Source organism: Gobius niger (assembly GCF_951799975.1).
Source record: "Gobius niger genome assembly, chromosome: 24".
Classification (NCBI taxonomy): Eukaryota; Metazoa; Chordata; class Actinopteri; order Gobiiformes; family Gobiidae; genus Gobius; species Gobius niger.
The window spans coordinates 301,967-315,391 of record NC_136875.1 but is presented as its reverse complement, the minus strand read 5'-3'; the positions used below and the strand labels follow the sequence as shown (position 1 = coordinate 315,391).

The following is a 13,425-nucleotide window of genomic DNA, read 5'->3' as shown; positions in this document are numbered from 1 at the left end:
CCGATGCTAACATGTAGCATCAAATTAGCATTCTCCGTTATTCATGTATTTATGGGTCGTTGAACCACTTTGTTCCTCCCCATGTCTTTGCATCATTATTTAGTAGAAACTATATTTATAATTCAGCATTTGTTACAGTCGTTTTTGAATAATTTGAGAAAATTTACATTTTTTCAAAATTGTTTTCCCCCTTAACTGTTTTCAAAAATGACCATATATAGGCAATTCCAGAGATGCCGTCTGTATCTATTGCTGGGTTGCAGGTGACATCACAGCATTCTAAAGGCCTATACTATTATATAGAGGAAAATATATTTTGGTTTTGAGGACATTTTTGGTCTCGTACAGAGAGATCATGGACCCAGTGACTGATATTAAAGATCCTTTTTTAAATTCATATATTTTCTTTTTAGCTACGACTTGTGAAAGTGTAATGTTATTAATAGGAAAAACTGGCTCCTGCCCCCCGCTGGGTCCGATGACATCATCACACAGGTCTCATGGCAACCACGACGGGCGCATTATTTGATTTACAATATATATTTTTCATCATAAACTAATAGAGATTTCAAAAGGTAAAATACTGGAGTTCACACTAAAACATTAGGAGTTGGACACTTAATATTTGAACATTATAGGTCATGGTAGAGAGCGGCACTTGTTTTTTCTACTTTTTATATTGTTTCTATGGCTGTTCCATTTTACATTTGCACAATTATTTAAGATTGCAACATGTTAGAGCGAATTAAGCTATACAACTTTAGATAAACAAGAGATAGAATAGAATAATAATAAGTATTTATGATTATATTATAATTTATATCATTATTAAATGAACTAAGCCACTGTACATACTCGCATCATGCTGTGACACTAGACGTTTGTAGCCTGGCCAGTCATATGCACTTTTTTCTCTTCAGAATAAACAGTTTACAATAAACAGAGGAGATTGGTCTGGCGTGTCAGGCTAAAAAGAAGCCTTCCTCTGTCCATGGTGCTGATATCGTCAAAAGGAAATACTTAAGTGCACTGACCAAGGCTTTTGGATGAGAGGTACGGATGATGACTCAAGAACCTTCATTGAAGATGGATAACTCCTGTGTGACTGAGAGCCTACATAGACAATTTAAATAAACCTGATATAGTTCATTCTGTAACTCAGTGCTTTTATTTTATTCTATTTTCCATAGTCAGTATTTGTGAGTATGAAACTGACCCCGCATCCAAAAGATTTACTTTTATAACTTAACACAAGTGGAAATAAAAGCCGCACAATCTTTCTTTTCTTCTGTTCTCATCTCTTTCTTTAACTGTGTCCTTAGAGCCAGGTCGGCCTGCCTCTGGAGACTGATGTTTTAGAGGAGTCCTGGCTCAAAGAGGACCATATTGTACATGTTTGTTGTTTCCAGGTGAAGGCACATGCTAACAGAGTGAGCTAGCCCAAAGCTAACTTGCCTTGACAGTGAAGTCGTGGGGGTGACTGGTGGGGGTGTTGGCAACACTCAGAGGAAACTGCAGGATTTCTTCACCTCCGCAGACGCGTCGCCCAGTCATGCCTTGTAAACTTGGAAACACGTTTGTAAAGCTGTAAACTACAGGGTTGGCAGCTTTACACAAAACAGAACTCAATGGACACCGGGTTTTTGTTGTTGTTTTTCAATCACATGGTGCGGCCTGAACATCTGCAGCCTTTGGTCTCAGCTTAAAGTTTCCAGTGTAGCATTTGGATTCATTATTGAAAGACACCGCTGTTGTTTTAGTGACTTCTAAATGTGAGTTTGAGTCACGTTTAGTCAGCTTCATTATGAAAAGTAATAATTCATTTTGATACGTTTTGGAAATTGTGATATTAATAATAATCTCTTGGCTTTATAGCTTTTGACAAAAGGATTACACCACAATACAAGCTGGCAGAAGTGTTATTGTGAACAGGACTTTCCCCCAAAGCGCTTTTCAAAGATGGCGAATCATGGGGAGAGAGCTGGTCGGCCCTTTAGGCTCCCTGAAGGTGTGAAAATGACCTCTGAAAAATATGTGGAGTTTCTGACTGACCACTTTGTTCAATGCAACAAAAAGAAGAGCCGTGTTTTCCCGAACAAAATCCTCTTCATCATGACAACGGCCCATGTCCTGCTGTAAAGAAAACCTCTGCATCACTGGCTGCTATGGGCATAAAAGGAGAGAAACTCATGATGTGGACCCCCTCCTCCCCTGACTATCTATTGAGAACCTTTGGAGCCTCAAGCAAAACATCTATGAGGGTGGGAGGCAGTTTTCATCCAAACAGCAGCTCTGGGAGGCTATTCTAACATCCTGCAAAGAAATCCAAGCAGAAACTGTCCAAAAACTCTCAAGTTTGGATTTAAGAATTTTGAAGCTGCTCAAAGAAGCTCCTATGTTAAAATATAACTTGACCTGTTAAGATTTTTTTGATTGAAATATCTTTTGATTTCAGTAAATATGACCTCCTAATGCTACAAATTCAACAAATGACCATTTTCAGTTAATCACAAGCTTTAAAATGTATTGAAACGATGAGTTGCATAATTTCAGTTTTTTACTGTATTTATTTTTGAAAAAAATACTGTTATCACTGGGAGATTTTTTCAAACACATTTCAATGATCCTCTACCAGTTAAAGACTTGAAAATGATGCTGACTCTCATTTGAGTTGACAGTTTAGGAAATCAGAGAAAAATGTCATTTGCATAATAATTTGGAACGCAGTGTAGTCACAAAAAACAAAAAACTTTGTCAGATACCGAGAGGGCACATTAGCACATTCCAAAAATCCTAAAACTAAGACCCAAGGGAAAAAACAAACAAACATAAAGGCAGGAGCAATACCGTCAATTTAGATTGAGAGATGTTAGGTTTAACTAAGGAACCCCAAAGCAGAGGACAGAAGCAGGAGGCAAGTTACACAGTTTATTTTACAAACAGATCGTGGCAGGCAGTGGAGGCAGGGAGCTGGCCGACGAGGAACAGGTCACCAGGAACGAGACACCAGGAGAATCTGTACAGATGAGGACACAGCAGGTAAGTATAATCCAGGTAAGTAAAAACACAAAGTACTTCCAAGACAAGGAGCTCTGTAACACTACCGAACAGGACGGAATTATCTGGCAGTGTGGTGCTGAGACATCCAGGCCTTCATACTGTGGTTGATTAGGTAATGACGTGCAGGTGTCCAGTTTGCAGCACCAGGAGGAGTCAGCCACGCCCCCTGCCACACACTGCTCTGCTGCAAAAACAAAAAGGAGCGAGGGGGACAGCACACAAACCAAATCATAACAAGAGACACAAGGGCGTGAAGCGCCCTCTTGCTTTGGGCAGGACGGTCGGCGAGGGCCGATAATCACCGATTGCGGCTATATTTGTCTTTTGTATTTGTCTGTTTTTAGTACGGGAAACCGGAGGAACCCCGCGCAGACATGGGGAGAACATGCAAACTCCACACAGAAGGGCTCCCTCCGGCTGGAGATCAAACACGGAACCTTCTCGCTGTGATGCACAAACACTAACCGCTGAGCCACCCATAATGACAGAACATAACAATGCCCAAAATATAATGACAAACGTCTGTGCTACTGCAAAGGCGTACTGGGTAATGGGGAGAGGTGGAACGTTTCCTGGTGGGCTGCAGTGCTTTTGAGCCGTCAGAATAAAACATATGAATTAATAACAGACTCCCACAGTTGTGCTTCTCCAGACCTAAAGGTTTTAACTGAGCTGCAGCTGCAGATACACAGTATATTAAGCAACACAAGCGTAAATGTCATGTTCAATTCCCGGGCCGTTATTTCCTTTGTACACTAGACATTAGCTTGGTCAGTTCTTTTTAGAAAAGTCATGAAAATAAACAAAGATATAAAACTTTGTGGTGTTTAAGGTACTTTATTTGTCATTATACAATAAAATGTGTACTCTGCATTTGACTCAACATTCCATGTTTTTAGCGGTAGAGGAAACCTACGCAGAAAGGCTCCATGTAAACTGGGCATTAAAATCAAGGTAAAATGTGAATGACATTGATTTCCTCAAAGGAGCTCTGAAAGGTCAAAGGTGAGAGGGCAGATGGCGTTGACGTGGTGGGCCTGCTCTGGAGGTCGGCGCTGATGTGAGTGATGCCACACTGATTTGACGGACGTGCAAACGTGTCTAAAAATATCTGTGACGTTTGTCTCAGCCGCAGGTCACAGTGAGTCACCTGCTGCTTTCACTCACCCGTCCCACTTTCACTGCACGACCCCTCTCTCCTGACCTCCCGCCCCCCCCTCTCCCTGTGCCTCCCCCCTGTGCCCACCCCCTGTGCCCCTCCCCCTGCACTGTCTCCCTCTTGGCTGGGAACTCGAGAGATTTTAGCACCGCGGACAGCTCCCAGACCGATTCCTTATGAATGAGCTGCTGCTGCAGAGATTTCATTAACAATGTTCTCACGCACATCCGCGCACGTGACATGCACACATTCCTCCACACGCACATCCCAACTCCCCCTCCCCTATCCTATATCTACTTTACCTGCCTCTCTCCTATCTCTCGCCTCTTTCCCCCTCTCTCCCCTCTTTCTTCTCTTGCTCCCTCTCTCTCCTCTCTCCCCCCTCTCTCTCCCTCTTTCTTCTCTTGCTCCCTCTCTCTCCTATCTCCCCTCTCTCCCCTCTCTCTCTCCCCTCTTTCCTATCTCTCTCCAATCTCTCCTCTTTCTTCTCTTGCTCCCTCTCTTTCCTATCTCTCTCCTCTCTCTCCTCTCTCTCTCCTCTCTCTCGCCTCTCTCTCTGCCCCCTCTCTCTCTCTCGCCTCTCTCTCCTCTCTCCTCTCTCTCCTCTCCTCTCTCTCCTCTCTCTCCTCTCTCTCCTATCCTCTCTCTCCTCGCCTCTCTCTCCTCTCTCCTCTCTCTCCTCTCCTCTCTCTCCTCTCTCTCCTCTCTCTCCTATCCTCTCTCTCCTCTCCTCTCTCTCCCTCTTTCTTCTCTTGCTCCCTCTCTCTCCGATCTCTCGCCTCTCTCTCCTCTCTCCTCTCTCTCTCCTCTCCTCTCTCTCTCCCTCTCTCTGTCCCCTCTCTCTCCTCTCCTCTCTCTCCCCTCTCTTTCCTCTCTCTGTCCCCTCTCTCTCCTCTCCTCTCTCTCCTCTCTCGCCTCTCTCTCTGTCCCCTCTCTCTCCTCTCTCGCCTCTCTCTCCTCTCCTCTCTCTCCTCTCTCTCCTCTCTCTCCTCTCTCTCTCCTCTCTCTCTCCTCTCTCTCTCTCCTCTCTCTCCTCTCTCTCTCTCCTCTCTCTCTCCTCTCCTCTCTCTCCCCTCTGCAGTCAGTGATCATTTCCTCCGGTTCGCACGCTGTGGCTCAGTCTTGCGGCAGACGGCAGGAGGACAGCCATGATGCGCTCTGCTTGCGTCTCTCTGAGTGTCCGACTGCACGGCTCAGTTCTCCCGCCTGCTCCACAGATGGGACATCACGGGGGGCTCTCATGGACAGTTCCCGTGCGCTTGACCACATGCTGCCGCTGCACATGAACAGCTCGGCTCTGACTGAGGACATGGAGGCGGCGCGGTATGTCTCAGCAGCGGAGGACTCCGAGTCTGCGCCGCGGCCGCTCGGGGAGGTCATGTGGAACAGTACAGCTGCGACTGGGCGTGACGCGGCTGTGCGAGCGCTCACAGGCTGTCTGCTGTCGCTGCTGATCTTGTGGACACTGTTGGGGAACATCCTGGTGTGCACGGCGGTGCTGCGCTTTCGCCACCTACGCTGCAAAGTCACCAACGTGTTCATCGTGTCGCTGGCACTGTCGGACTTGTTTGTGGCTGTGCTCGTGATGCCGTGGAAGGCAGTGGCGGAGGTAGTGGGGTATTGGCCATTTGGCGCCTTCTGTGACGTGTGGGTGGCGTTTGACATCATGTGCTCCACGGCGTCCATACTGAACCTGTGCGTCATCAGCGTGGACCGGTACTGGGCCATCTCCACGCCCTTCCGTTATGAGCGTAAGATGACGCAGCGCGTAGCCTTCGTCATGATCAGCGTGGCGTGGACGCTGTCCGTGCTCATCTCCTTCATCCCGGTAAAACTAAACTGGCACAAAGCAGCAGCTGACACGAGTGTCCAAGCGATGCCAGAGAACTGCGACTCCAGTCTGAGCCGCGAGTACGCCATCTCCTCGTCGCTCATCAGTTTCTACATTCCCGTGGCCATTATGATCGTGACCTACACCAGGATTTACCGCATTGCTCAAATGCAGATCCGCCGCATCGCCACGCTGGAACGCGCCGCGGAGCACGCTCAGAGCTGTCGAACTAACAGTCTGGAGTGCCAACAACACCGGACTCTGAAGACGTCCATCAAACGGGAGACGAAGGTGCTGAAAACGCTGTCCGTCATCATGGGCGTGTTCGTGTGCTGCTGGACGCCTTTCTTCGTCCTCAACTGCATGGTCCCGTTCTGCCAAAAGCCCGCAGCGGTGCGCAGTGCGGGGCTGCCATGCGTCAGTGAAACCACCTTTGACGTGTTCGTGTGGTTCGGGTGGACAAACTCCTCTCTGAATCCGGTGATCTACGCCTTTAACGCGGACTTCCGAAAGGCCTTTGCCAGTTTGCTGGGCTGCCGCTATCTGTGCACCTCCAACACCGTGGAAACGGTCAACATCAGCAACGAGCTGGTCTCCTACCACCATGACACGCTAATCCACAAGGAGATCGCCAGCGCCTACGTCAACATCATCCCCAATGTCGTGGAGTGTCTACAGGAGGATGACTTCGACCGAATATCGCCGTTTTCACACCACAAAAACGCTACAGACTCAGCCTGCGACCTTGATGGCCCAGACATCAGCCTGGAGCTGTCCCCGTTCACAACCAACCCTCGCCTTCACCGGGTTACTCCCGACCCAAAATATCATCCAAACATCCGCCTGGAGCTGTCTCCATTCACTCATAATCCCAAACTTAATCCCAAACCTAACCTGTTCACAACCAGCCCTAGTCTTAACCCTGACCCTCCAGCTTTCAGTGGACCATCAGATTTCACTGCCAGCGGGCTGCACTGACCCATTCTCTCTGTTTCTGCCCTGACAGAGCCGTGGACTGGTCTTCATCCCGTGTCGCGGCCATGTGTGTCCTGTGTTTACATGTGCAGGTGTCACTTCCAGAGCCTTATTATTACACAAACAAATGCAGTAACCCTCATCCCCTTTTGCCCCCTGTTGTCTGGATGTGGCCCTGCGACAGAAGGACATGACTCTGGTCGAACGGTGTCTCAGAAACCAAAGAAAACTCAGCGGCAACAAACTGCCATTTTGACTTCCACTGAAAAGTATGCACTCACCTAGTCCCTCTGTTCATCCCTCACCTGCTCTGTCTCAGATGTGAATGTATTTGTACTTTTACATTAACTGTATTTTGGAATAAAACTCTTGTGTGTGACCTGCAGCTCAGGCCTCTTCTGTTGATCCAGCGCCTAATGTTTTAGGATAAAGGAGAGTCATTTCTTGAAGCAGACTCTAATCGGTTCTCTTGTAGCAGCCAATAAAAGAAAACAAAGCACATCAGTTTGATCGATTAATGTCGGAGTAAAAAGCTCATGTTTCAGTCTGATCCTGGACTGTTTCAGGTTCTATTATACAGTATATTAGTCCTGGATCTGTCTGAGCCCGTTTTTTTTTACTGCAGTGATGGGTGTAGCCCTGTATCATTCTAAGATATGTCCCAAAGCCACAGCCGTCTTTCCTGATCATTTCTATCAGCTCTGTTTATCCACAGGATCATTGCTCTCATGTGTCAGACTAAATATAGATTATGGCGTCATGTGAAACCTGTGTGTGTGTGTGTGTGCACGTAGGCGTTTGCATAGGTGTGTGTGCACGTGTTTGTGTGACTGTTTCACAAACAGATGGTTCAGTGTGAAATAGGTTTGACGGAAATAACCTGCTTCTGTTACAGACATACGTGCTCAGGTTAACACATGACAGCGGGTAAGGCTGCTGCACGTGTGGAACATATGTTCATTCATATGAACATGCAGCCAAATGGACTTCTTTTTAACTTAAGGCTTATGTAGTGCAGTAAAAGTCACGAGTTCTCAGTAAAATACCACTCAAAGCACAGATCCTCTGCTCTACTTAAAAACTCGACTTAGTGAAGTCAAGTGAACTGAAGAGGAATTCTCCAATTAAAAGGCACAGATTATAACACGTGTCGACTTTGACCTCGTCTGGACTGTTTCCAGACGAGGCACAGCTGTGAAACATCAGCCAGTTTATTAGACACAATAACAAAGAGAAAATGTCCATAAAATGTTTGGAATAAGAACGTCATCCAAAAAGTCCATCATTTCACTTATAACAGCGCTAGTAGCGCCACCTGCTGGTCCCGACAGGAACAGTCCACACAAATGCTTCAGATACATTTGAAAACAATAAAATACAAACGTTGATAACAGTAACATTCACACATAAGGTTTAATACGTAGGGAGAAGGGTGCAATAGTGCGTAGGGTGTCAGACCATCCCGCCTTTGCAATGCCCGATCCCGTCAGGTTTCGGGAGCTAAGCAGGAAGGGCCTGGCTGGTACTTGGATGGCAGAGCGTTGAGGAACACTAGGAAGCCTGGGTGAAGTGGTGAGTGAGTGAGTGGTGGTCGGAGGGGCTGATGGCACGGACGGGGTTGCCTTGCACCTGTGGCTACAACATTAGCTTGCAACCACCGAATATAAAGTGAATTAATAATGGCTACAGTGTAGTGCGGTGTAGGGAGTAGAGTGTAGGTAACAGGGAGTAGAGTAGAGGAAGTTGAGTGTAGAGAGTATTGAGTAAGAGGTTGGGCGTAAGGAGAAGGGTTTAAGGAGTTGGGCACAGGAAGAAAAGAGTAGGGAGTAAGGGAGTAGGTGTATATTGTAGGTAAGAAGTAGAGAGGAAGTCACAGGGTATAGGGAGGAGTTGGTTGTAGAGAGTCGAGATAATTGAGTGAGGAGTTGGGAATGAAGAGAAGGGTCAAAGGAGAGGATGGGAATAGAGCAGGGAGTAGGGAGCAGGGAGTATGGTATATTGCTTGGTTCAGTTCGGTTCAGTTTAGTTTAACCTTTATTTTAGTGCCAATGAACAGAGACATTAACCTCATAGAGACAACGATGGACTGCACCAGATGAGAGCTAAATAGCTAGTTTGTTTGCACAGTCCTGGGATCCAAAATAAAAGTTCAGTTCAGAAGGAGCTCTCCATCTTGCTTGGCTCTGCTGGGCGGTTGGTGTGTGGAGTGATGGACAATGCTAGCTCCACCTCCTGGATGGGCGGGGACAGCACCAGCTCCACCTCCTGGGTGGGCGGGGACATTGGGACGCCGTTGATTTTGGTGAAGCTTCGACTAATCTCCACAAACGTCCGATTCTTTGTCTCGGGAAGAACAATGGCTAAGAACACGGCCCCGACCAAACACACGAACACGAAGACCAGGAACGCATAGGACTGCAGCGCCTCCTGCAGGACACAAGAGGAACAACATCAGACTGCAGCGCCTCCTGCAGGACACAAGAGGAACAACATCAGACTGCAGTGCCTCCTGTTGGACACAAGAGGAACAACATCAGACTGCAGCGCCTCCTGTTGGACACAAGAAGAACAACATCAGACTGCAGCGCCTCCTGCAGGACACAAGAGAAACAACATCAGACTGCAGCGCCTCCTGCAGGACACAAGAAGAACAACATCAGACTGCAGCGCCGCCTGCAGGACACAAGAGGAACAACATCAGACTGCAGCGCCTCCTGCAGGACACAAGAGGAACAACATCAGACTGCAGCGCCTCCTGCAGGACACAAGAGGAACAACATCAGACTGCAACGCCTCCTGCAGGACACAAGAGGAACAACATCAGACTGCAACGCCTCCTGCAGGACACAAGAAGAACAACATCAGACTGCAGAGCCTCCTGCAGGACACAAGAGGAACAACATCAGACTGCAGCGCCTCCTGCAGGACACAAGAGGAACAACATCAGACTGCAGTGCCTCCTGTTGGACACAAGAGGAACAACATCAGACTGCAGCGCCTCCTGTTGGACACAAGAAGAACAACATCAGACTGCAGCGCCTCCTGCAGGACACAAGAGGAACAACATCAGACTGCAGCGCCTCCTGCTGGACACAAGAAGAACAACATCAGACTGCAGCGCCTCCTGCAGGACACAAGAAGAACAACATCAGACTGCAGCGCCTCCTGCAGGACACAAGAGGAACAACATCAGACTGCAGCGCCTCCTGCTGGACACAAGAAGAACAACATCAGACTGCAGCGCCTCCTGTTGGACACAAGAAGAACAACATCAGACTGCAGCGCCTCCTGCAGGACACAAGAGGAACAACATCAGACTGCAACGCCTCCTGCAGGACACAAGAGGAACAACATCAGACTGCAACGCCTCCTGCAGGACACAAGAAGAACAACATCAGACTGCAGCGCCTCCTGCAGGACACAAGAGGAACAACATCAGACTGCAACGCCTCCTGTTGGACACAAGAGGAACAACATCAGACTGCAGCGCCTCCTGCAGGACACAAGAGGAACAACATCAGACTGCAGCGCCTCCTGCAGGACACAAGAGGAACAACATCAGACTGCAGCGCCTCCTGCAGGACACAAGAGGAACAACATCAGACTGCAGTGCCTCCTGCAGGACACAAGAGGAACAACATCAGACTGCAGCGCCTCCTGCTGGACACAAGAAGAACAACATCAGACTGCAGTGCCTCCTGCTGGACACAAGAAGAACAACATCAGACTGCAGTGCCTCCTGCAGGACACAAGAGGAACAACATCAGACTGCAGTGCCTCCTGCAGGACACAAGAGGAACAACATCAGACTGCAGTGCCTCCTGCTGGACACAAGAGGAACAACACCAGACTGCAGTGCCTCCTGCTGGACACAAGAGGAACAACATCAGACTGCAGCGCCTCCTGCAGGACACAAGAAGAACAACATCAGACTGCAGCGCCTCCTGCTGGACCCAAGAGGAACAACATTTTTCCAGCAATGCAATCAATGCGTTAGTGTTTTCAAATCCAAGTTACTTTTCAAAGTCACTGTGTGTTAACTGGAGAAGGCCAGTTACAGCAGTAGTACTAGTTGTCAGAGTAAATGTGCAGTAGCAGTAGTAGTAGAAGTGGTTAGTGACAGTAGTCAGAGTGAATATGCAGTAGCAGTAGAAGTGGTTAGTGACAGTAGCCAGAGTAAATGTGCAGTAGAAGTAGAAGTGGTTAGTGACAGTATTCAGAGTGAATATGCAGTAGCAGTAGTAGTAGAAGTGGTTAGTGACAGTAGCCAGAGTAAATGTGCAGTAGCAGTAGTAGTAGAAGTGGTTAGTGACAGTAGCCAGAGTAAATGTGCAGTAGTAGTAGAAGTGGTTAGTGACAGTAGTCAGAGTAAATGTGCAGTAGAAGCAGAAGTGGTTAGTGACAGTAGTCAGAGTGAATGTGCAATAGAAGTAGAAGTGGTTAGTGACAGTAGTCAGAGTGAATGTGCAATAGAAGTAGAAGTGGTTAGTGACAGTAGTCAGAGTGAATGTGCAGTAGCAGTAGTAGTAGAAGTGGTTAGTGACAGTAGCCAGAGTGAATGTGCAGTAGCAGTAGTAGTAGAAGTGGTTAGTGACAGTAGCCAGAGTAAATGTGCAGTAGCAGTAGTAGTAGAAGTGGTTAGTGACAGTAGCCAGAGTGAATGTGCAGTAGCAGTAGTAGTAGAAGTGGTTAGTGACAGTAGTCAGAGTGAATGTGCAGTAGCAGTAGTAGTAGAAGTGGTTAGTGACAGTAGCCAGAGTGAATGTGCAGTAGCAGTAGTAGTAGAAGTGGTTAGTGACAGTAGTCAGAGTGAATGTGCAGTAGCAGTAGTAGTAGAAGTGGTTAGTGACAGTAGTCAGAGTAAATGTGCAGTAGCAGTAGTAGTAGAAGTGGTTAGTGACAGTAGTCAGAGTGAATATGCAGTAGCAGTAGTGGTCAGTAGTAGTCCTCGTAGTGAATATGGGTCGGGGAGATTAGGCTGCTCGGAAGCTGTGGTGTATTCAGGGTCACAGTCAAAAACAAAGGAATTAACCTTAATCTCTATTATACAACACCAACATGTCCGAATAACTGCAGATAGAAATACATTATTAATATGAATATAATACACAACATGAATATTATTGGGTTCTGTGGCTCAGACGGTAGAGTAGGTTTTCCAATAACTGAGAAATCGGCAGTTCAGTTCCCGTGCAGGTGCAGACTGTCATTGTGTTTGTGTGCAAGAGATACTGAGTGAGTTGTTGATCGGAGGAGGGGCCTATGGCGCAGATTGACAGGCCCAGGGCAGAAGTGGCTACAATCGGAGCTTATCACCACTTATGGAGTGAATGAGTAATGGTGACAGATTGGTGCTTTGAGACCGTGTGCTGCACATATTCATCATTCGCTCACAGATTCACCTCCACCAGATGTCATGTGAATAACAGGGATGTAATTAATCCACGTGGACAATCGGAATGTGATATGAGAGCTAGAAACAAGTTTGTAGTCAGCTCCCTCCAGCAGACGACAGGGGTTACCTGTATAAACGGAAACAGCAGTCCCACGGCGAAGTTGCAGAGCCAGTTGACCGTCCCAGCGATCATGAAGGCGGCGGGTCTGAACGACTGCTCAAACAGCTCCCCAGTCAGAATGAACGGGATCCCACCTGCAGGGGGCGCAAAGAAACATTATCATACCTGCAGGGGGTGCAAAGGGACAGTATTACACCTGCAGGGGGCGCAAAGAGACAGTATCACACCTGCAGGGGGTGCAAAGAGACAGTATCACACCTGCAGGGGGCGCAAAGGGACAGTATCACACCTGCAGGGGGCGCAAAGAGACAGTATCACACCTGCAGGGGGCGCAAAGAGACAGTATCACACCTGCAGGGGGCGCAGAGACACAGTATCACACCTGCAGGGGGTGCAAAGGGACAGTATCACACCTGCAGGGGGCGCAAAGAGACAGTATCACACCTGCAGGGGGTGCAAAGGGACAGTATCACACCTGCAGGGGGTGCAAAGGGACAGTATCACACCTGCAGGGGGTGCAAAGGGACTGTATCACACCTGCAGGGGGCGCAAAGGGACAGTATCACACCTGCAGGGGGCGCAAAGAGACAGTATCACACCTGCAGGGGGCGCAAAGAGACAGTATCATACCTGCAGGGGGTGCAAAGGGACAGTATTACACCTGCAGGGGGCGCAAAGGGACTGTATCACACCTGCAGGGGGTGCAAAGGGACAGTATTACACCTGCAGGGGGCGCAAAGAGACAGTATCACACCTGCAGTGGGTGCAAAGGGACAGTATTACACCTGCAGGGGGCGCAAAGAGACATTATCACACCTGCAGGGGGTGCAGAGAGACAGTATCACACCTGCAGGGGGCGCAAAGGGACTGTATCACACCTGCAG

The 13,425-nt window shown here is 48.0% G+C and overlaps 2 protein-coding genes across 2 annotated transcripts in view; one reads left to right on the top strand and one right to left on the bottom strand.

The window, feature by feature from the left end:
- Positions 1-5,357: 5,357 nt before the first annotated feature.
- On the top strand, positions 5,358-7,459 carry drd5a (dopamine receptor D5a). Its single transcript, XM_079582268.1, has one exon. It carries the CDS (start codon positions 5,460-5,462, stop codon positions 7,026-7,028), a length of 1,569 nt encoding a protein of 522 aa, XP_079438394.1. The 5' UTR covers positions 5,358-5,459; the 3' UTR covers positions 7,029-7,459.
- A 1,672-nt stretch (positions 7,460-9,131) lies between these two features.
- slc2a9l2 (solute carrier family 2 member 9, like 2) overlaps positions 9,132-13,425 on the bottom strand; it is a 70,621-nt gene continuing 66,327 nt past the window's right edge. The window contains exons 12-13 of the mRNA XM_079582109.1: positions 12,548-12,675; positions 9,132-9,452 (exon numbers count right to left, since the gene is read on the bottom strand). Coding sequence (XP_079438235.1) covers positions 9,180-9,452; positions 12,548-12,675 — 401 coding nt within the window. The 3' untranslated portion in view covers positions 9,132-9,179. The remainder of the gene's footprint in view (positions 9,453-12,547; positions 12,676-13,425) is intronic.

What these genes read in the sequence shown, in the direction of transcription:
- drd5a (XM_079582268.1), top strand. Translation starts at nt 5,460, where the DNA reads ATGGACAGTTCCCGTGCGCTTGACCACATGCTGCCGCTGCACATGAAC.